The sequence below is a fragment of the Oscarella lobularis genome, chromosome 14, assembly GCF_947507565.1.
Source record: "Oscarella lobularis chromosome 14, ooOscLobu1.1, whole genome shotgun sequence".
Lineage (NCBI taxonomy): Eukaryota > Metazoa > Porifera > Homoscleromorpha > Homosclerophorida > Oscarellidae > Oscarella > Oscarella lobularis.
This window is the reverse complement of record NC_089188.1, coordinates 1526761-1546321: the sequence shown is the minus strand read 5'-3', so window position 1 is coordinate 1546321 and position 19561 is coordinate 1526761. Positions and strand designations below refer to the sequence as shown.

At 47.1% G+C, this 19561-nt stretch overlaps 9 protein-coding genes across 9 annotated transcripts; 3 read left to right on the top strand and 6 right to left on the bottom strand.

The window, feature by feature from the left end:
* Positions 1-15: 15 nt before the first annotated feature.
* On the top strand, positions 16-1303 carry LOC136195424 (D-ribitol-5-phosphate cytidylyltransferase-like). The gene is made up of 2 exons (XM_065984748.1): positions 16-665; positions 748-1303. The coding sequence occupies exons 1-2, from the start codon at positions 24-26 to the stop codon at positions 1219-1221; spliced, it is 1116 nt and encodes a 371-aa protein (XP_065840820.1). The 5' UTR covers positions 16-23; the 3' UTR covers positions 1222-1303.
* LOC136195423 (leucine-rich repeat-containing protein 63-like) lies at positions 1210-3286 on the bottom strand. The gene is made up of 11 exons (XM_065984746.1): positions 2784-3286; positions 2682-2735; positions 2550-2631; positions 2405-2496; positions 2271-2353; positions 2134-2217; positions 1930-2081; positions 1794-1877; positions 1593-1740; positions 1441-1538; positions 1210-1382 (listed from the first exon to the last, which is right to left on the bottom strand). The coding sequence occupies exons 1-11, from the start codon at positions 3274-3276 to the stop codon at positions 1226-1228; spliced, it is 1527 nt and encodes a 508-aa protein (XP_065840818.1). The 5' UTR covers positions 3277-3286; the 3' UTR covers positions 1210-1225.
* Positions 3287-3308: 22 nt separating this feature from the next.
* LOC136195416 (dehydrogenase/reductase SDR family member 12-like) lies at positions 3309-12046 on the top strand. Its single transcript, XM_065984738.1, has 17 exons — positions 3309-3422; positions 3471-3533; positions 3581-3651; positions 3704-3786; positions 3834-3929; positions 3979-4060; positions 4115-4176; positions 4236-4343; positions 4404-4485; positions 4537-4619; positions 4665-4737; positions 4787-5703; positions 5771-6443; positions 6491-7822; positions 8375-8866; positions 8916-10740; positions 11672-12046. The coding sequence occupies exons 1-12, from the start codon at positions 3367-3369 to the stop codon at positions 4897-4899; spliced, it is 972 nt and encodes a 323-aa protein (XP_065840810.1). The 5' UTR covers positions 3309-3366; the 3' UTR covers positions 4900-5703; positions 5771-6443; positions 6491-7822; positions 8375-8866; positions 8916-10740; positions 11672-12046.
* LOC136195404 (DBH-like monooxygenase protein 1) lies at positions 4895-7797 on the bottom strand. Its single transcript, XM_065984725.1, has 14 exons — positions 7480-7797; positions 7267-7413; positions 7031-7213; positions 6896-6979; positions 6656-6835; positions 6497-6599; positions 6255-6424; positions 6148-6205; positions 6009-6094; positions 5922-5960; positions 5804-5863; positions 5611-5738; positions 5390-5558; positions 4895-5337 (listed from the first exon to the last, which is right to left on the bottom strand). Exons 1-14 carry the CDS (start codon positions 7768-7770, stop codon positions 5035-5037), a joined length of 2001 nt encoding a protein of 666 aa, XP_065840797.1. The 5' UTR covers positions 7771-7797; the 3' UTR covers positions 4895-5034.
* LOC136195406 (DBH-like monooxygenase protein 1) lies at positions 7889-10635 on the bottom strand. Its single transcript, XM_065984727.1, has 14 exons — positions 10321-10635; positions 10109-10255; positions 9876-10055; positions 9740-9823; positions 9505-9684; positions 9346-9448; positions 9121-9287; positions 9015-9072; positions 8876-8961; positions 8787-8825; positions 8669-8728; positions 8482-8609; positions 8261-8429; positions 7889-8211 (listed from the first exon to the last, which is right to left on the bottom strand). Exons 1-14 carry the CDS (start codon positions 10609-10611, stop codon positions 8056-8058), a joined length of 1848 nt encoding a protein of 615 aa, XP_065840799.1. The 5' UTR covers positions 10612-10635; the 3' UTR covers positions 7889-8055.
* LOC136195405 (DBH-like monooxygenase protein 1) lies at positions 10742-13525 on the bottom strand. The gene is made up of 14 exons (XM_065984726.1): positions 13196-13525; positions 12977-13126; positions 12739-12918; positions 12596-12679; positions 12355-12534; positions 12192-12294; positions 11961-12130; positions 11852-11909; positions 11697-11782; positions 11606-11644; positions 11480-11539; positions 11301-11428; positions 11080-11245; positions 10742-11026 (listed from the first exon to the last, which is right to left on the bottom strand). The coding sequence occupies exons 1-14, from the start codon at positions 13484-13486 to the stop codon at positions 10874-10876; spliced, it is 1848 nt and encodes a 615-aa protein (XP_065840798.1). The 5' UTR covers positions 13487-13525; the 3' UTR covers positions 10742-10873.
* LOC136195403 (centromere protein I-like) lies at positions 13192-18494 on the top strand. Its single transcript, XM_065984723.1, has 23 exons — positions 13192-13553; positions 13607-13716; positions 13768-13893; positions 13952-14070; positions 14123-14230; positions 14280-14328; positions 14376-14509; positions 14572-14625; positions 16193-16258; positions 16309-16452; positions 16504-16624; positions 16680-16762; positions 16811-16931; positions 16983-17047; positions 17106-17170; positions 17220-17316; positions 17372-17425; positions 17476-17600; positions 17650-17712; positions 17767-17886; positions 17937-18039; positions 18092-18142; positions 18199-18494. Exons 2-23 carry the CDS (start codon positions 13677-13679, stop codon positions 18322-18324), a joined length of 2034 nt encoding a protein of 677 aa, XP_065840795.1. The 5' UTR covers positions 13192-13553; positions 13607-13676; the 3' UTR covers positions 18325-18494.
* LOC136195409 (uncharacterized) lies at positions 14477-16005 on the bottom strand. The gene has a single exon (XM_065984731.1). The coding sequence runs from the start codon at positions 15992-15994 to the stop codon at positions 14741-14743; it is 1254 nt and encodes a 417-aa protein (XP_065840803.1). The 5' UTR covers positions 15995-16005; the 3' UTR covers positions 14477-14740.
* On the bottom strand, positions 18245-19553 carry LOC136195417 (methylphosphonate hydroxylase-like). The gene is made up of 8 exons (XM_065984739.1): positions 19334-19553; positions 19252-19275; positions 18995-19198; positions 18859-18946; positions 18736-18809; positions 18579-18682; positions 18481-18529; positions 18245-18432 (listed from the first exon to the last, which is right to left on the bottom strand). Exons 1-8 carry the CDS (start codon positions 19505-19507, stop codon positions 18343-18345), a joined length of 807 nt encoding a protein of 268 aa, XP_065840811.1. The 5' UTR covers positions 19508-19553; the 3' UTR covers positions 18245-18342.
* Positions 19554-19561: the final 8 nt, after the last annotated feature.

The window sequence follows — 19561 nt, the reverse complement described above, 5'->3', positions numbered from 1 at the left end:
CCCGCCTCCCGGATGTTGTCGCAATGGAATTTCGCGTATCGGTCGTTCTTCCCGCCGCCGGGATCGGCTCTCGCATGAAAATGATCGAACCGAAGCAGTTCGTCGATCTGCGCAACAAGCCGCTCGTCTGCCACGCGATAAACGCCTTCGAGGCGATCCATTGGATCGACGCCGTCGTTGTCACCGTGCCGGCGTCTCGACTGGATCAATGCCGCGCCCACTTGGCCGCACACTGCGGTCCCAAGCTGCGCGTGGAATGCGGCGCCGAATCGCGCCACCGATCGATCTGGAGCGGCCTTCGCACGCTCGCAAACGATCCGCCCGACGTCGCGATCGTTCACGACGCCGTTCGACCGTTCGTCGACGTCGAAACGATCGAAACGTGCGCGCGTCTCGCGTGGAAGCACGGCGCGTCGGGCGCGACGCGTCCGCTCGTCTCGACGATCGTCGCGCCCGATTCGAGCGGATTTCTCGATCGGGCGCTCGATCGCTCGAAGCATCGGGCGAGCGAAATGCCGCAGGGATTTCGCTACGATCTCGTCTGTCGCGCCTACGAGGCGAGCGACGACTACGATTTGGAATACGGGACCGAGTGTCTTCATCTCGTGCATAAGTACTGTCAAGTGCGAGCGCGTCTTTTTGAAGGGCCCGAGAACCTGTGGAAGGTCAGTTCAATAAATCGATGCCTATTGATTGTTTTGTTAATCGTTATTAGAAGTGACGTCACGTGATGATTTTGTTCTATAGATCACCTATCAAAGGGACTTGTGTCTTGCCGAAATGATTATTAGGGAGAGAGCTCAGACGAGAGTCTTGGCTATTGGCAGCGATTTGGTGGATGGGGTGAGAGAGGGTTTGCCTGCTGGCGTGGAATGTAGAAACTATGCCGGGCCTATTTCGGGCGATTGGGATGCCATTGTTGTCAGTGGGACTCACATTGAGACGTTCGATTTTACTAAGGCTGAAAAGGAGAAGCGCGCTAGGAAGTTCATTTTGATCAAGCTCTCGACTGTCTCCGATTTTAGATGCAGTTTCGATTGGCTTAGAGACTTACTGCTGATTCATAATGAGATTCCCGTTTATGGATTAGTATGTCAATGTCGCCAAGTTGACGGCGGCTCACTCAGAATCAATTCTGTGGAAAAATTTACCAAAGTTCTATCGCATGTTCTAAGCATGGATGACGACAGAGTTTTAGCTGGGCAGATCTTTATTGTCTAATTATTTATTGACATTTTAAGAATTTTTTCCGGCATTGAACTGAGCATGAACTGAAAATAAATGGCAAATTTCGAATACCGAACCTTGGTTCTGGAAACGACGAGACGCATCGCAATCCTTCTCCAAATTTGGGCCCCCCGCAACAGTCACAAACGGATGCGCTAGAGGAAAGAGTGCACTAGATCACACGCGTAATTCCACGTAAATAAGAGAGACTACCATTTCATAAGTTCCTTGATTTCCAAAGGCAAATTTGAACCGTACACCAGATGCACTTCATTCTGAACCAGACACATTGAAGCCAAGTCCATTAGACGCTAGGAGGGGGAGGGGATATCGTTTTTTATAACTAGATAATTTCTTTTCTCTACCTGAGGCTGATTTACTATGTTTTCTGCCCAGAAGAGGGGATGCATGAAGTTATTGGCTACCTGTAGCTGACGGATGTTTGATAGGTGAAGCATTCCACAGGGAAGTCCCGCCAATTGATTTCCTTCTGCGTTAAAACTTCTTAGCAAACTAAAACGAACGAGTTAGAAATAACGTATCTAATCCCGGCTTCATTTTCTTGCCTCAATTTTCTTATGTCATTTGATAAAAAGCTTAGTCTGTTGTACGAGACGTCCAAGTCGGTCAAAAGAGAAAGATCATAGAGCCTGTAGAGAGACCGCTCTCAAATGTATAGAGTTATCTTGTTTTGCAACAGACCCAGCTGGCAATGAAAGCAATACATTGAAAGAGATGCATAGCGTCTCCAAAGATCGCAGTTCACTGATTGCGTCTGGTATTTCAGCAATAGGATTATTTCTTAGTTTTAGAGACTTCAAATTCGTCAGAACTAGGATCTCCATAGGAAAATCCTTCACAAGAGACATCCATTTTATTAGATGCTTCTCTCACAAAAAAATATACCCTGAGTTCATTGAAAGATAGATTTAGGTCCAGAAGGGTAAATCTCAGAGAATCTAAATCCGGCAAAGACTGCAGAAAATGAGCCTAATGCACATACCAAAAGGAATTAGTAAGATAACGTAAGTCTTACAATTTACCTTTAGTACGAGATCAGTTCCTCCTGATAGCATGCAATTTAAAACAGCCGCCTCAGCGATCCCAATAGGATCAAATTTAGAATCTTAACCAATTAATTTAGATTCACTACCCACAAATTTCTCCCCTTTCTCACCAAATGGAGATGTACTACGGCCCTCTCCTAAAAAGTATTTAGACGTAGACGTCTTAAAAACAGCATCACTGGTTGGACACACAGGAATAAGCCTATACAATCAATCTACACTACAACGTAAGAGAAACAAAACAGCGGAGCGTACTGCCTTGATTCAACGACACTACTTTCGTCATCAGACTGAGACAGAGCCTCATTCATAGCCTCGTTGAGCATAGCTCTCATTTCTAATCAATAAAAAAGGATATCTACTGCGTCTACTAGCCTCTTTCCTTACCTAAAAGGATCTGATGCTTTGGCCTGCGATTGACTTTTTCAGGTGCGTTGTCAGCTGTAGCAGCTAGCCAGTTTTTATCAATTGCTCGTGTTCGTATCTTACCTGCTATTGTTTGCTTGTTAATCTTGTCTTGCCTTGGAACGTGCGTCGAAAACCAACTCGTCATTTTCTCGTAATTTTCCCGAGAGATCGTCGCCTTCTGCGGTGCGTGATCCCCTCCGCGAGACTTCCACTGATAGTGAGCGGTGACGGCCGCCTCTTGAAAGTCATTTAAGGAAAATAGCGGCGGTGGCGGTAGACCTGAATGTCGGTCTCGCGACAAAACAACCGCTAGAGTCAGATTCTGGTTGATAGGTTTCGATGGAACTGTCGAAGTCAGCGGAGCTGGTCCCCTTGGTTTCCTCGGAAGCACGAGAGGCGTCGTCGAAGCGCTTATTTGGCTCGTATTCCACGTGGAAGGTCGAGGCCTCGAACGGGGGCTCATTCTCGTGTTCGCTACGGAAGTATCGGTGGGAGAGCATATCGGTTGCGGTGGGCGCTGAGACGGGATCGGAGGAAGCGGTTTTCGTAGTAGAACCAGCCGTTTTTCGGCCATAGCAAGTCGTTGCCTCGCAACGCTGGTTGATATGTTAGAGCGCCCGTACAATAGCGAAGTCACGCCTGTGGTCACACTTCGCCGCCAAGAATGACGCTTTATAGGAAAACAGCATTCTTTTTCAAAGGATTGAAAGAATTTACAAAGTACATAGTTACTCTTGTCTATTGATTCGAAGCTCCAAGCTCTTGCAGGAGCGGTTACGAAAAAGCGGCACGTTCTTTCACGGAGACGGCGTTATCGGTCGACGTTTCTCAGTGAGAGTGTAGCGAACACTCAAACGAAAGCCTGATATTGTCTTCAGGCGTTCTTTTGTCGTGACTGGAGCCAACAGTGGCCTGGGAAAGCACGTGGCTCTTGATTTGGCCAAACGAGGCAAAATAAATCGATTTTCAGATACCTATACATCAACGTCAGAATTCTTCAGGTGCAAGTGTTCACATGGTGTGTCGTAGCCGAGAACGAGGCGAAGCAGCACAGAAAGAGCTGAAAGATGCTTCTGGCAATGAAGTCAGTTGCATCCACATAACAATAGTAAAATCTATATTTCGATTTAGAAAATATACCTTCATCTGGCCGACATGTCAGATCTTGAATCAGTGGAAACATTTTGTAGAGCGTTTCAGCAAGGCGGTCATGTTGCTCACGTTTTAGTAAGCAGACTGACAGCTATCATCAGTGGGCATGACTTTGTTGATAAAGATCAATAATGCTGGAGCCATGCTGGCGAAAAAAGAGTTGACAGCTAAAGGATACGAGAAAACATTTGCTACAAACACCCTAGGTTGATAAAGGAGGAACTGGAAAAAGTTCTACTTTGAATACTTAGAATTCTTAGGCACGTATCTTCTCACCAAGCTCATGTTGCCTATTTTGTCCCAAGCAGACGACTCTAGAGTGGTGCGTTCTAGCAAAGAGAAACTAGATTTTAGAATAGTTTAGTTAATTAACTCTCTAAGGTGATTGTATCTTCGGGAGGAATGCTAACTCACAAGCTAGACCTGAAAGATCTTCAGCTTGAGCAGATGAATCCATTTGATGGAACAATGGCATACGCACAAACCAAAGTGGAACACTCTGAGCGAGGCACCTCCCATTCCCTGCTACATTTTTCCTTACTTTTGCAGAGACAGCAGGTTGTAATGACGCACCACTTTGCCAAGAATTTATCAGAGGAAACCCATGTCAGGTTCTACAGCATGCATCCAGGTATATTTTGTCACTGGGGGAAAAGGGCCTTTTGATTATTTCATTCTCAAGGATGGGCTGACACGCCTGGGGTCGAGACGTCGATGCCGAGCTTCTATAATCGTTTTCACGAGAAATTCAGAAGCGTTGAGCAGGTAAGCTATTTCGAAAATTTCTTCCAAATGCTATGCTTTTCCCAGGGAGCTGATACTATAATTTGGCTCGCATTGTCGAAAGAGATTCCAGAAGATGGAAACGGAAAATTCTACTGTGGTAAGTATGTCCTCTGACACTGCGCGCGACAGAGTTTGCGCTGTGTTAGATCGTCGCGCCGTGGCAGAGCATTTGCCTTTGGCGTGGTCTAAATCTACGGCTGAAGAAGAGGCGGCATTCATAGACCGTTTGGAAACGATGGTAAAGGGGTATCATATATGAGGACGGAGAGTGGACAGTTATAAGCTACAGAGTGAACGATGTCACACGCATTCAGCAGTCGAAAAACGCAATACAGACGCACACGCAGTAACATGCAAGCGAAACAACGTCAAAAATCTCGTTGACTAGTTAATACTAGGAAACAAGCACAATGACGCTCATCAAAAGTGAAAACGCCGAAAAAACGTTTTTGTATCCTGCACTAGTAGGCCGAGCAGGTCCTGCACTAGTAGGCCGCGCAGGTCCTGCACTAGTAGGCCGCGCAGGTCCTGCACTAGTAGGCCGCGCAGGTCCTGCACTAGTAGGCCGCGCAGGTCCTGCACTAGTACGTCCTGTACTAGAAGGAGTACGTCCTGTACTAGAAGGAGCTGATGTAGAACAGACGGGTGGCGGCTCTGGAGCGAGGGGAACGTACGAGGGCAAGGTATAATCTCCTCCCTGTACACATTACTAGAAGTTACTTTAGTTCCTAATGTGGTCTTGCACTCACCGCTATGAGCCCTCCATCTTTGTCGAGACAGAACGCAGTTCTTTTTGTCGTATTCCAAAATGCGTAGTATGCATCGCCGGCAGCGGGAGGATTAGATAAATCCATGTTGTTTAGACCTTGTACGAGCTGATACTGATGGTCGCCTGTGTGGGGGGTAGCCCATTTCTTGCTGCAAAAAATGACGCATTTATTTTGTGAGCACACGTTTTTGCAATACATACGTAAATGCTTCGGTAAGAAACGTCCGTAGTTCGGCTCCCGGTATTTGACTGAGACACACGGTCAACCTTGGAACCGGATACACAAGCACAAAGGCAAGACACATTTCATCTTGCGTTCCCTCGCCGCCCTGTGCACGATGACATTCAGGTTTCGTTTTAGTATGCTCAAGATACATTTCACAACGAGACTCACAATGGTGACCTTTGTGCGACCCTCTGTTCTGTAGTTGCAAACCATCTCCAATATATCTCCCTAAACCGTGGGAGAAAGAGAGATATTAATTAAGCGGAATCATAGGCGTTATACTGACAGGGAGGATTTTGACGGGTTGAGCTGGAAAAATCATATCCTGTAAACTAAAGCGTTAGCCAATTAATTTTGTCTAAGGGTAAGATACCTGATAGTTGAAATCATAATGATCGTTTCTGTCTAAGTAGGGAAGTTGCTTGCCGTTGCGTATGTGTCGAAGTTTCATCGCAGTTCCTGCCGACAACAATGTACCAAATAATTTATCGCTACATTTTGATCTCGTATACCGGCGGTGTGCGCGTGAAGCGTGATACCAAATGCATTGATTCCGCCGTTTGGCATTCCCTGTAGCCACATGAGTATAGGTCTGAAAAAAGCCGAGCAGTTTTTGTACGTTTTGGGTGCATTCTGCTGGGCAGAGATTTCTTGTCACTATGTTCTTTTGACCCTTAGGCAAAAGAAGAGACAACGAATCGACGAAGTGACCAATTTGCAGTATTGTCGCTTCATTTTTGCGCTTTGTCGTCGTGTAGTACAACTTGATACCGGAACTGTCAATGACATCTTAAATTAATTAATTAAAGTAAAGAAGGCAATCGCTCAAATGGTAATTCGAAATTCGTTGTTTAGTCTTACTTTGCTTTCCCTGCGGATTGTCATAGTGCATTTCGATGACGACTGAGTGCAAGGTGGTATCTCCGCTAAACGGATATCCGACATCAGCTGGAAACCGGACTTCCTAAAGGACCTCATATAAGTGATTGAATCTCTGCTAATTGAGAAACTCTGTCTTACAGTTCCTCCAATGGCCCACGCAGCGACGGGAGCCGTTCCCTGGCAATTGGACACTTCGTCAGGCATATTTGCGTCGCACGCGCCATCGTGACCCAAATTAAAGCCGGTCTTATTGAAGCACTGATAAACGAGAATATGATGAACAATTCCTTCATTTCCGGGCGTCACGACGGGAGCGAACTGCAGAAGAACGCGAATTACCAAACGTCTCAATTTCACAGGCATGCAGTTTTTACTCACCCCAACAATGTCGGCACCGCCTGGAATTGCGGGCAGAGTGAAGTTGCTGCACCAATAGGTCGTCTCATTCGTGGGCACGCGTACCTACAAACTCGCTCATTTTGAGAAGCTTTTCAGTACAATCTATGTGTTTACATTGCCGACACGAACAGTGACTTCCTGCACGTCATCGGGGAAAGGGACTTTGGGGGCCTTGGAGGCTCCGTAGAGCAAGTTGACGCTTCGCCATCCCATCACTGTGTGCTGCTGCAAGGCACTTGGAGAATCGTTTTGAGGGTCATTTGGATTGTACGACCAGATAACCCGGGAAGTGCCCACCTGGAAGCGAGACGGTTGTCAAAACAAGCAGAAACGGGAACTGTTTATTTTACATCGATCGATCTGTCTTTTGCGTCGCACGCTTTGACTTTGCGCTTGAATTCGAGCGTCGTCACTTGATTGGTCTCGGATGCCGCCACCAATTCGACGTCTTGACTTTCGGCGTCGGACGGAAGAAATTTGCCAGTGGAAAAACGATCCTACACTCTCAATCACGTTGCCAGAGACCACACCCAATTCAAAAAGGCGTGGGTTTGGATGCATACCTGAAGAAAAGCGTCTCCGTTGTCATTTACCCATCCTGTTACGATGTCTGAATTGGGCATTCGGCCGTTAGGAGACAGTCCAAATCCAACCCAGCCGGCTGTGTTGGCTTGCACTGCAAATAATATGTCTCCCGCTCCATCATCGATGCTCCAAAAGAGCCAGTAGTTTTCGTTGTCGTCCAAGCTCAAGTGGGACGTGTATTTGTTGATTAGGGAAGCGCTCGGCGTTATGGCTCCAGCAGCAAGTGCAATGCAGGCGCAAGCAACGATCGTGACTAGGAGACCATTCATATTGAAAATCAACAATGCTGACGTCACCGACCGGACTCATTTCATCCCGAAGGTGAGCCCGTATTATGTATAAGTCTGACGAAGGCAATAGGACGCTCAGTGCGATAAAGAGGGTACGTCGCATGCAGCAGAGAAATACACCTATAGAACCCATCATGATTGACAAATACTAATCACTAAAACATACGCACGCACCGTATAGTTAGTCAACCTCAATAGTGACGCACACGCAGTAACATGCAAACAAAACAACGTCAAAAGTTCAATCCCGTTGACTAGTTAGTACTAGGAAACAAGCACAATGACGCTCGTCAAAAGTGAAAACGCCGAAAAAACTTCATTGTATCCTGCACTAGTAGGTCCTGTAGGAGCTGATGTAGAACAGACGGGTGGCGGCCCTGGAACGAGGGGCACGTACGAGGGCATGGTATAATCTCCTCCCTGTACATATTAGAAATTAATTTAGATCCTAATATGGTCTTGCACTCACCGCTATGATCCTTTTTTGGCTGTCGCGACAAAACGCAGTTCTTTTTGTCGTATTCCAAAATGCGTAGTATGCATCGCCAGCAGCGGGAGGATTAGATAAATCCATGTTGTTTAGACCTTGTAGAAGCTGATACTGATCGTCGCCGTTGTATGGGGTAGCCCATCCCTTGCTGCGAAAAAAACGACGCATTTATTTTGTGAGCGACGTTTTTCAATACGCACGCAAATGCTTCGTCAACAAACGCTTTCGTTACGGCTCCCGGTATTTGACTGAGACAAATAGAAAACTTTGGAGCCGGATACACCATCACAAAAGCAAGACACATTTCATCTTGCGTTCCCAAGCCGCCCTGTGCACGATGAAATTCAGGTTCCGTTTATGCTCAAGACATTTCACGACGAAACTCACAATTGTGACCTTCGTGCGACCCTCCGTGCTGTAGTTACAAACCGTCTCTAATATATCTCCCTAGACCGTGAGAGAAAGAGCGATTTATTAAGCGGAATCAAAGACACGTTATACTGACAGGTAGGAGTTTGATGGGTTGAGGTAGGTAATATGCATTCTGTGAACTAAAGCGTTAGCCAATTAGCGATTCGTCTAAAGGTAAAATACCTGATAATTGAAATCATAATGATCGTTTCTGTCTAAGTAGGGAAGTTGCTTGCCGTTGCGTATGTGTCCAAGTTTCATCGCAGTTGCTGCCAAGAACGATGCACCAAATAATTTATCGCTACATTTTGATCTCGTATACCGGCGGTATGCGCGTGAAGCGTGACGCCAACCACATTTATTCCGTCGTCTGGAAATCCCTGTAACCACGTGAGTATAGAGGTCTAAAAGCCGAACAGTTTTTGTACCTTTTGGGTGCATTCTGCTGGGCAGAGATTTTTTGTCACTACGTTCTTTTGACCCTTGGGCAAAAGAAGAGACAACGAGTTGATGTGGCCAAATTGAATTATCGTTGCTTCATTTTTGCGCTTTGTCTTCGTGTAGTACAATTTGATACCGGAACTGTCAATGACGTCTTGAATTAATTAATAAAGAAGACAATCACTCAAATGGTAATTCACAATTAGTCTTACTTTGCTTTCCCTGCGGATTGTCATAGTGCATTTCGATGGCGACTGAGTGCAAGGTGGTATCTCCGCTAAACGGATATCCGACATCAGCTGGAAACCGGACTTCCTAAAGGGCCTCATATAAGTGATTGTATCTCTGCTAATTGAGAAACTCTGTCTTACAGTTCCTCCAATGGCCCAAGCAGCGACGGGAGCCGTTCCCAGACAATTGGACACTTCGTCGGGCTTATTTCCGTTGCACGCGCCATTGTAACCAAAATCAAAGCCGGTCTTATTGAAGCACTGAAAAACGACTATATGATGAACAATTCCTTCATTTCCGGGCGTCACGATGGGAGCGAACTGCAGAAGAACGCGAATTACCAAACGTCTCAATTTCACCCGCAGTTTTACTCACCCCAACAATATTGGCACCGCCTGGAATTACGGGCAGAGTGAAATTGCTACACCAATAGGTCGTCGCACTCGTCGGCACGCGTACCTACAAACTCACTTATTTTTGAGAAACTTTTCAATGCAATCTATGTCTTTACATTGCTGAGGCGAACATCGAATTCCTCCACGTCATCGGGTAGGGGGACTTTGGGGACTGGGGCTCCGTAGAGCAAGTTGACGCTTCGCCATCCCATCACTGTGTGCTGCTGCAATGCGCTTGGAGAATCGTTTTGAGGGTCATTTGGATTGTACGACCAGATAACTCGAGAAGTACCGACCTGGAAGCGAGACGGTTGTCAAAACACGAACGGGGAACCGCTTATTTTATTACATCGATGGATCTGTCTTTTGCGTCGCACGCCTTCACTTTGCGCTTGAATTCGAGCGTCGTCACTTGATTGGTCTCGGATGCCGCCACCAATTCGACGTCTTGACTTTCGGCGTCGGACGGAAGAAATTTGCCAGTGGAAAAACGATCCTACACTCTCAATCACGTTGCCAGAGACCACACCCAATTCAAAAGGCGTGGGTTTGGATGCATACCTGAAGAAAAGCGTCTCCGTTGTCATTTACCCATCCTGTTACGATGTCTGAATTGGGCATTCGGCCGTTGGGAGACAGCCCAAATCCAACCCAGCCGGCTGTGTTGGCTTGTACTGCAAATGAAATGTCTCCCGCTCCATCATCGATGCTCCAAAAGAGCCAGTAGTTTTCGTTGTCGTCCAAGCTCAAGTGGAACGTGTATTTGTTGATTAGAGAAGCGCTCGGCGTTATGGCTCCAGAAGCCAGTGCAATGCAGGCGCAAGCAACGATCGTGCCTGGGAAACCAATCATATCGAAAGATCAACGTGACGTCACTGACCGGACTTACGCAGAGCCGTATATGGAGTGTTAATCCCGATCGAGGGTGAACCCGTATAAGTCTGAGGAAGGCAAAATAGGACGCTCAGTGCGATAAAGAAGGTACGTCACATGCAGAGAAATACACCTAGAACCCGTTCACAAATACTGATCACTAAAACATACGCACAGTGACACACCGTGAACACACACGCACACGTCAAATTCTTGTCAGCATTGCCTTAGTTAGATCAACCTAAGCAACGAGCACACTGACGATGAAACACATCATCAGTGAAAGCGCCGACACAACACTGCTATATCCAGCAGAAGTAGGACCTGTTGTAGAGCACACGGGTGGAGGCTCTGGAGCGAGAGGCTGGTACGAGGGCAAGGAGTAGGCTCCTCCCTAAATCATTAATTACTGGGTGTATTTAGGATTGGTGTGTGCGCTAAACTTACCGTTATGTACGAGTGATCGGGTCCAAAACAGAAGGCTGTTCTATTTGTCGTGTTCCAAAATGCATAGTAGGCCTCGCCGGCTGCAGGGGGGTTAGATAAGTCGAGATTGTTTAGACCGTTGACAAGTTCAGTAGTACGATTGCCCATGTAGGGAGCCCATCCTTTGCTGCAAAAGGTCAAGGAAGTGGATAGAAGAATATTCACAGTTCGCGACCACGTACGTAAATGCTTCGGTAATAAAGGCGGTTACTTCGTTATTCGGCACTTGACTGAAACACGAGACTAATTTTGGAGCAGGATACACGAGCATGTAGGCAAGGCACATTTCATCGTTTGATCCCAAGTTGCCCTACATACAAAGAACGTTCTTGTACGTGTACGTAGGTGCATACAAACTCACGATTGTAACTTTTGTGCGGCCCTTAGTGCTGTATTCACATATCATTTGCAAAATATCTCCCTATTAATTGAGAGAAAGAGAGAAAGAGGTGTTGTGAGTGTAGCAGGTGAATTGCGTATTACTGACAGGAAGAATTTTGACATGTTCAGGCGGGAAAATGTAGTCCTAAAAGCATTAATATTTCTTTTATAGAACGCAGACAAGATGCAGTGGATACCTGATAGTTGAAGTCGTAGTGATCGTTTCTGTCCAAAAACGGAAGTTCCTTGCCATTGCGTATGTGCCGAATTCTCAATGCAGTTCCTGACAAGACAATTGGGTTATTTATCCTGTAGTCTTTGGAAAGCGCGGGGTCAGGATATTTGCTCATACCAGCAGTGTGTGCATGCAGAAAAGTGCCAAAGACGTTGATTCCGCTGCTTGGAAGTCCCTACAATATACGGTAACACTGCGTATGCACGCAGAAAACTCTTTTTTGTACTTGTTGGGTGCAATCGGCCGGACACACGTTCGTTGTGACTATTTTGTCCTGGTTCTTAGGCAAAAGGTGATTCAACGTAACGACAACGTGACCGATTTCCATGATTGCTGCAATATTCTTGCGCAAGGTTGTCGTGTAGTACAACTTGATGCCGGAACTGTCAATTACATCTTAAGAAAAATGCGCCTCAGAAACTGAGTTAGGTAGGTAGGTGTTATTAGTTGGCTCTACTTCGTTTCTGCTGTGGATTGTCATAGTGGATTTCGATGACGACAGTCTGCACGCCACCGTCTCCGCTAAACGGATACCCGACATCTGCTGGATATCGAACTTCCTATAAGAGCTCTTTCTTAGGAGACAATTAACTAACAAAACGTCAGCAAGACTGCTCTACATTTCCGCCAATGGCCCATGCAGCGACAGGAGCCGCTCCTCTGCAATTCTCCACTTCATCGGGCATATTTGCCTCGCAGCTGCCAGAATGACCTTCGCTAAAGCCGGTCCTATTGAAGCACTGATAGACAAGAATGTGATGAACAATTCCCTCATTTCCGGGCGTCACGACGGGAGCAAACTGCATAAGCACAAATTTACCAACGCGTCCCAATCTCACCGCGCAAACTTGGTATACTCACCCCAACAATATGAGCACCGCCTGGAATTACAGGCAGGGTAAAGTTGGTGCACCAGTAGGTCGTCTCATCCGAAGGAACGGCAACCTATATGCCAAACAAACCGCTTAGTTTGGACTTGCTTTTCGAAGCACCGATCTGTCTACATTGGTAACGCCGACAGTGAATTCCTGAACGTCAGCTGGCAAGGGGACCTTGGCACCATCACCGCCGTTGAGCAAGTTGACGCTTCGCCATCCCATCATCGTGTGCTGTTGCAGTGCGCTCGGAGAATCGTTTTGAGGATCATTGGGATTGTAGGACCAGATAACCCGAGACGTGCCCACCTGTGGGGGACAGTCGTCAAAACAGAGCTCATTCGCCGAAAGGCGTGGATTTAATTACATCAATGCTTCGGTCGTACATGGCTTCGCACGCTTTCACTTTGCGTTTGAATTCGAGCGTCGTCACTTGATTGGCCTCGGACGCCGCCACCAATTCGACGTCCTGACTTTCTGCGTCGGGTGGAAGAAATTTTCCAGTAGCATAGCGATCCTAAACACGCGTGGGTCATTCTTTGCACCACACCCAATTCTCACGGTTCCGCGTGACTGCACCGCCTACCTGAAGGAAACCTCTTCCATTTCCATTTACCCATCCTGTTACGATGTCTGAATTGGGCATTCGGCCATCGGGTGACAGCCCAAATCCAACCCAGCCGGCTGTGTTGGCTTGCACTGCAATTTCTATGTCTCCCGCTGCATGATCGACGCTCCAAAAAAGCCAGTAGTTTTCGTTGTCGTCCAAGCTCAAATGAAATGTGTATTTGTTAGTGAGGGAAGCACTTGGCGTTATGGCTCCAGCAGCTAGTGTAATGCAGGCGCAAGCAACGACCGTGATTAGGAGAGCCTTCATCTCTCCGTCGACACCGCTAACAGTAATGCGAAAATGAGACTTACGTCATGGAAATGACCTCTCACCGGTGAGTCATCGCGGGGGAGAGGATTAAAAATTTATTTACTCCTACGTATACAGATAGATATATACTGTATGTATCGGATCACGTGTGGTACAACTGCACGTCGTTGAAGTCAACAACAAGACAATGGAAGCTCTCCAAGAAGCGATCGCATTTTTGTGCCAAAGTTGTCGTACAAGTTGATGGAAAACGGAATTTTAGAGTTATCTATCTGCAGAGGAGATCGGCAGTAAGGAAGAAACCGAGTCCTCTTTGGAGATCATCCGTAGCCACGCCATCGAAGACGGTTTGGAGCCATCAGACATCACTACACTCATTAATCCAGCCGGATCGTGCAAATTCGGTGCAGAAAGCGCAGAAACAAGTCTAAATTCACCCACGAGCCACACTTATTATATTAGGCACCATATTTTCTCGGTCTCTCATTCGGTGCTTGATACCGAAATCGACCGTAGAGCAAGAAGCAGCTTTATCTGCTTTGGCTTGGCTAGCTTCGGACGAAACGAATATTAGAATTAAAGTTGGCTAACACCATAATCTGATTGGTCTTTATATTTTTATTGCGCCTTTAGGCTTTGCTAGTCAAATGGGTTATTCTTGTCTACGACTATCTAGATGGAGATGATCATCTCTCATGTATTTATGCCGTCTTATTTACGTACTTACACTCACAAGAGCTAGTAAGATAGTATTGTATGGGAAGAGTCATAGTTATTGTGTTCGATATAGCGTCCCTTTATAAGCCACTTGCTTTGCTATCTTACCAAACGAAAAGACGGTAAAAATGTTTGTATTTTATTCTTTTTGCATTTTCTCTCCTCTCAGTGGTTTCCTACCGGGTCGATGCTCTGTTGGAGATGCACAAGAAAGGCGACGAGCAGCCCATCAATGCTCTTCTATGGGTCTACAAACGATATCGACCGGACGTTTTATTGTACCCCATCAAATCATCAAAAAACGTAATCGAACAGAAAAAAAATCACTGCTGTACACAAAAATAATTTCCATCACATCACTACAGTTGCTCTTCAAAGTCTTCGAAAAGGACCTAGCTGCAAACATAGCACAAGTACAAGTAAGAAAACCGCACCCACAAACACACACGCACACACAACAGCAAAAGAAGCCCGCACAAACGCAAGTACACAAAGAGCCCCTCCCTCCCCAAAAAAACAATCAGCCAAAATGAATCAGCGATTGGCCTTATTGCGATAGAGTGGGGCCGTTTTGAGAATATCCTCTCTCGCCGATTTTAAATTTTCGACGAGATGCACGGGTATGGGATTGGGTTGGGCGTTGATTTGCTTGGCGCAGCCGAGAAAGGCGCCGAGCGCCGCGCCCCGGTGGCAGTTCTCTCCGCCGCTATTTGCGTTGGTCAGGAGCGCCGCTTCGAGATTATTCGGAAACATGTAGGCGAGAAAGAAAACCGTGCGAAGCGCGCCCGCGATCGCGCAACTGGAGCCCAATTCCCACGTGCACGACTGATAGAGACGTAGGACTCGCTCGGAGACGACGCGATGCGCGCGCGCCAATTGAATCTCGCGCTCCATGCTTTCGATTCGTTTGAGTAGGGCTTTGCCGCCGAGAGGCGGCGACACTAGCGCACGTCGCGCCGTTGCTCGTGTGTCGGCTCCGTTGGCGACGGCGTGAAGCGCGCGCGCGTACAAATCGACGCACGGCCCGATCGATTTGACGGGATTCGTTAGATAAGCGAAGTCGGTCGCTTGACGGGCGGCGACCTCTTCCGACTTATCCGCGCATCGTAGAACGAACGGCACGACCATTGCGATAGCGCCGATCGTCGCCAGCGACGAATCCTCGTAGGGACGAGCGAACGCCATTTGGCGTCGTCGCTCGGCGAAACGAAGAAGTCGTCCGGCGTCGGTCGGTCTTCCCGCCTGATCCCAATCGCGATAAAAAGCGCGATGAAACGGCTCGGCGTACGTATCGTTGTGCGTGCCGGGCGTCGTCATAAAGCGCACGTAGGCTTCGAGCGCCGCCGCCTGACAAGCGCGCTGATCGTTGACGCCGGCGTCGCCGTCGCCTAGAGCACCGAGCGCCTGGGCGACGCGAAGCGAGCACAGCGCGTTGAGCGTGTTATCCCCGGCGTTCATTCCCTGATGGTAGTGAGTCGTCGGCGCGGCGGGGTTCCAGTACTTGAGCTTGTCGTGGAGGATGAGTCGGCCGATGACGGGAGGCTGCGCGTAGGTAGTCGTTGCGGTGGCGCGCAGCGGACGTTTTCCGCTGTCGCTGGGCGATGCCATAGATAGGGCGCTCGTTGGATGGGCGGCGCGCGGCGCTCGGTATTCGGTCAACCAACCGGAGTAGTCGCGCTTTATCGCGTCGATGTCGTAGTACCAGTGAACGGGCATTGCGAGCGCGTCGGCGACGAAAAAAGCGAGAAAACCTGTCTCCGTGCTCGTGGGTTTGACGGCGATTGGCATCTGGTTCGCGTTCGAATGTCGAATGGAAGGAGACTGCGCCAGCGCCTCTTCTTTTAAAATGCTTCCCCCTGTACATTTCGTCGTTGTTCATTGGCTCTTACGTGTGCGGCTTCCGTTAGAGGGTTGCGTTTCGTTTCTCATTGGATTCGTCTCCTTGTCACCCGTCACAAGATGACATTTCTATTTTTTCTACTACAGGAAAAGCGACGACGAATGAGCATTGAGATGCCTTCCGGCTCCGCCTTCGTTCGCGGTTCTTTGCCAGTAATGTTCAAACATCTATAAGATATTTCTCTCTGATGCATGGTTGATAGAACCCTGCCAAAAGACCTAGAATGAGCTCTTCCATCATACCTTCAACTGCAGCGCGACTAGGAGCTTCTCTCAAACCGAATGCAATTCCTATGAGCGAAATCCAGTCATTTAAACAGTTGGCGGAAAACATAGACAGGGTTGAGGTATTGTTGAAGTAAAACAGAAAGGCGAACGACTTTACATGGTTCTTTTAGATGCCGGCTCAAATTGCCTCTTGCCTAAAATCTGACTTCGTTTGTCACTGTCTTGCTTTGTCCTCTGATCGTTCCCATTGGGTGCGACTGATGCTGTGGCTTGAACACGCTTTTGCACTCTGTCAGTAAAAACTTGATGGTGTGCCTTCTTTTGTTTACTCTTCGCATCCATCTAGATTTCCTGATGAAGCCGAACCAGTTTAGTTCTCAGGCGGAAGAAATTCTCCACGGCGTTACAGAGTTGACGAAATATATTCAGGTTCAAAATTGCCAATAATCAATGCTGGAATAAAATTTATTTCTAAAGGGACCCCTGGCTGGCGTACAAGATGTTTTCTTGCCTTGCTTCCTACAAGTGTGGAATGGGGAAGTCTATCTCGAAGACATGCTTGTGCTTATGTCGTATCTCAAACCGCAGGACTTTAAAAGTACGCCAAAGGAGCTGCTGTGAACATTTAAAAAAACATTTAACTTTCTAGAATTTAGAGACAGCTTTCTTGAGCCCGTCACAAATCTCTGTTTTGATAAAGACGCAGTTTTCAAAGTGATTATTTAGACAGAGAAAATTTGTTTTGCTAATCCTCCTTCTCTTTCATTTTTAGGCTCGCGTAGTTGAAACCTGGCGCAATCTTCTAGAAAACATTTTGTTATTCAAATGGAGCTCTAGGTACACGAGAGATGTGCAATAAGGAATTTTGAGTAAGGCTTTCATTTAGTGACGAGGACGACGAGGACGACGACGGTTTTGATCTAATGGACATGCTCTCTTCCTTCATACGTTACATTGATACTGTGTGTCTGTCTTGGCTGGAGGTACTTGCTTAAATATTTTTTAATTAAATGATTCCCAAACTTTGTCTTCGTCTAGGTAGAAAATGACAACGCCTTCTTGCAAAAGGCCGTTGTTGACTTCTTTCGCAAGGTTTGCCTCATTGCAGTCTCCGTTGCTTTCAAAACACTTTAGGTCTCCAGGTAGCATTGCTGTTTCGCCAGCACGATGTTCTGGTCGTCGTTCTGCCCTCTCCTTTTCTCTGCACTCGTCTCTTATTTTCCAACTGTGCGGTAACCGTCTCAAGTACGTGCAGCATACTAGCCATGTAAGCAACAATTGTCAGAACAGCAGCTGTACGTCAATGCTATCTTCAGGTACCAGCCCACAATCAGAGATATCTTCAAGCTTTCAGACTTGGATGTCGTCAAAATGTCCATGTAACGCGATCGTTGTAGACATCGCCTTCTTTTCTAGGCGCACGTTTCTGACAGGATTAACGAAACGGCATCGCTGCTCAACAGCTACATTGTTGATCTGTGCAACGCTCTGTGGAGAAGTAGCGCTTTCAAAAGGAGAGATGACGTGAAGTCTACAGTTATGAATGTTCCAACGTGAGAAGAGATGAAAACCTCGTCTTATGCATACTCAGGGCTCGTTTTAGTGAAGCTCTGCGTTGTCTTGACATTCCCCAGTCCGAGCTGCAAACGAGTTTACTTATCTACTGCCAGATCCCATTTTTAGGCTTCCTCATGGATTTCCTACAGGTAATCGCCTTTAGTCACGAAAACGCTTTATCTTAGGCCCCTTTTTTTACAGTCCGGATCAGACGGAGAAGGCTTACCGATAAGGCCAAGCCAGCTAAGCAGGGTAAGGCACGCACGTAAGATGATGCGTTCAATATTGACTGCTTTGTTTGCCTAAAGACTCAACGACTTGATTTTCTGGACTATCTACGTAGGCGTGGTCTCGCCGGCGTCGACGAATTTATATCTCTATTCACAACGGCGAGACGAGGCGACCACAGCATATATAGTAGTGAGAATCACTGAGCTTCGCAGTCGTAGTGGTCATATTTTTCCTTCTGCTTTGAGTTGAGCTTCTAGACTTTCATGGTACGATCTGTACTTCGCTTGGTGTTGCTTGTCCGTCTTGCATTCCTGTCAATTAGAGATGATGTATTGGTAGCAGATCAATAGGCAACTCACTTTGGCCCAGTACGTTATTCCAAGCGCTTTGCGCCATCTAGTCGAATCTCTAAGAATTTGCCTTACGAACGACCAGATTCAGAGTAGCAGTACTTTACTTGTTTGGACCTGCGCGATGTACGGTATATGGGTGGTGCCCCAATAACGTTCCTGGAGACGCTTCCATGCAAATTTCTGTTTCCAAAAACGCAGCTGGATATTCCTAAAAGTAAAAAAAATCGTGCACGGAGCTCTTGGCGACGTCCTCATTCATACCACTAGAGCTTGGCTGAATCCCAAAGCAGTAGTTTTCTGATGTCTAAGCAGACCTTTCTTGTAAGACTCTGGTACTACGATAGGAGGTGTGTTTTTGCTGAATTTTTATTTAGGAAGTGATACCGTAGAACATGCACCCGTTGACTTTGTCTGCCGTATCAAGAGCAAGCCAAAACGTCATGCCTTTGTCGTGCATAAAGTATTGCCCATCCTGACTGAAAGGTATTGAAGAGGAAGTCTGATTGAATGAGTAACTGACCTGGTGTGGAGGTGTTGCTTTAGCTCCCGGCGGCTTGCTGAAGAATTGGACGTTATTTGGTTCACACGGTTTCCCCAGTAGCTCATCCGCCAGCCCGTTTATCGCCGAAGATTGTGAGAGTCGACGAAAAAAATCGTCGTGGCTGTGCATCCTTTCAAGCCGAATCAGAGTCTCTGGACGAGATGTGTTCTCGTAGAAGACAAGCTGCAGAAAGAAGGTGTGTTCGGAGGGAACAGAAGGCAAAGCAGAACAGTTACTTCAGATGGGATGGAAGGAACAACCTGAGATTCGGGGTCTTACAATCGCCGTGCACGGCTATATGTCTGCGATTATACCGACTTCTTCTCTGTATCGTTGGAGCTCGTCCCTGATCGTCTGCACTTCGGACTCGCTTAGAAAACCCTTCTCATTTATGTATCCCTTTTCTACAAAGAACGCCTTCGTGGATGCAACGTCAATTCTATCCCTGCAAGATATCCAATCAGAGACGCCTGTTGCCACCTTCACAGCCATCAATCAATCAATCAATCAATCAATCGCAGTAATGGACGGACTGGTCTCTGCGCA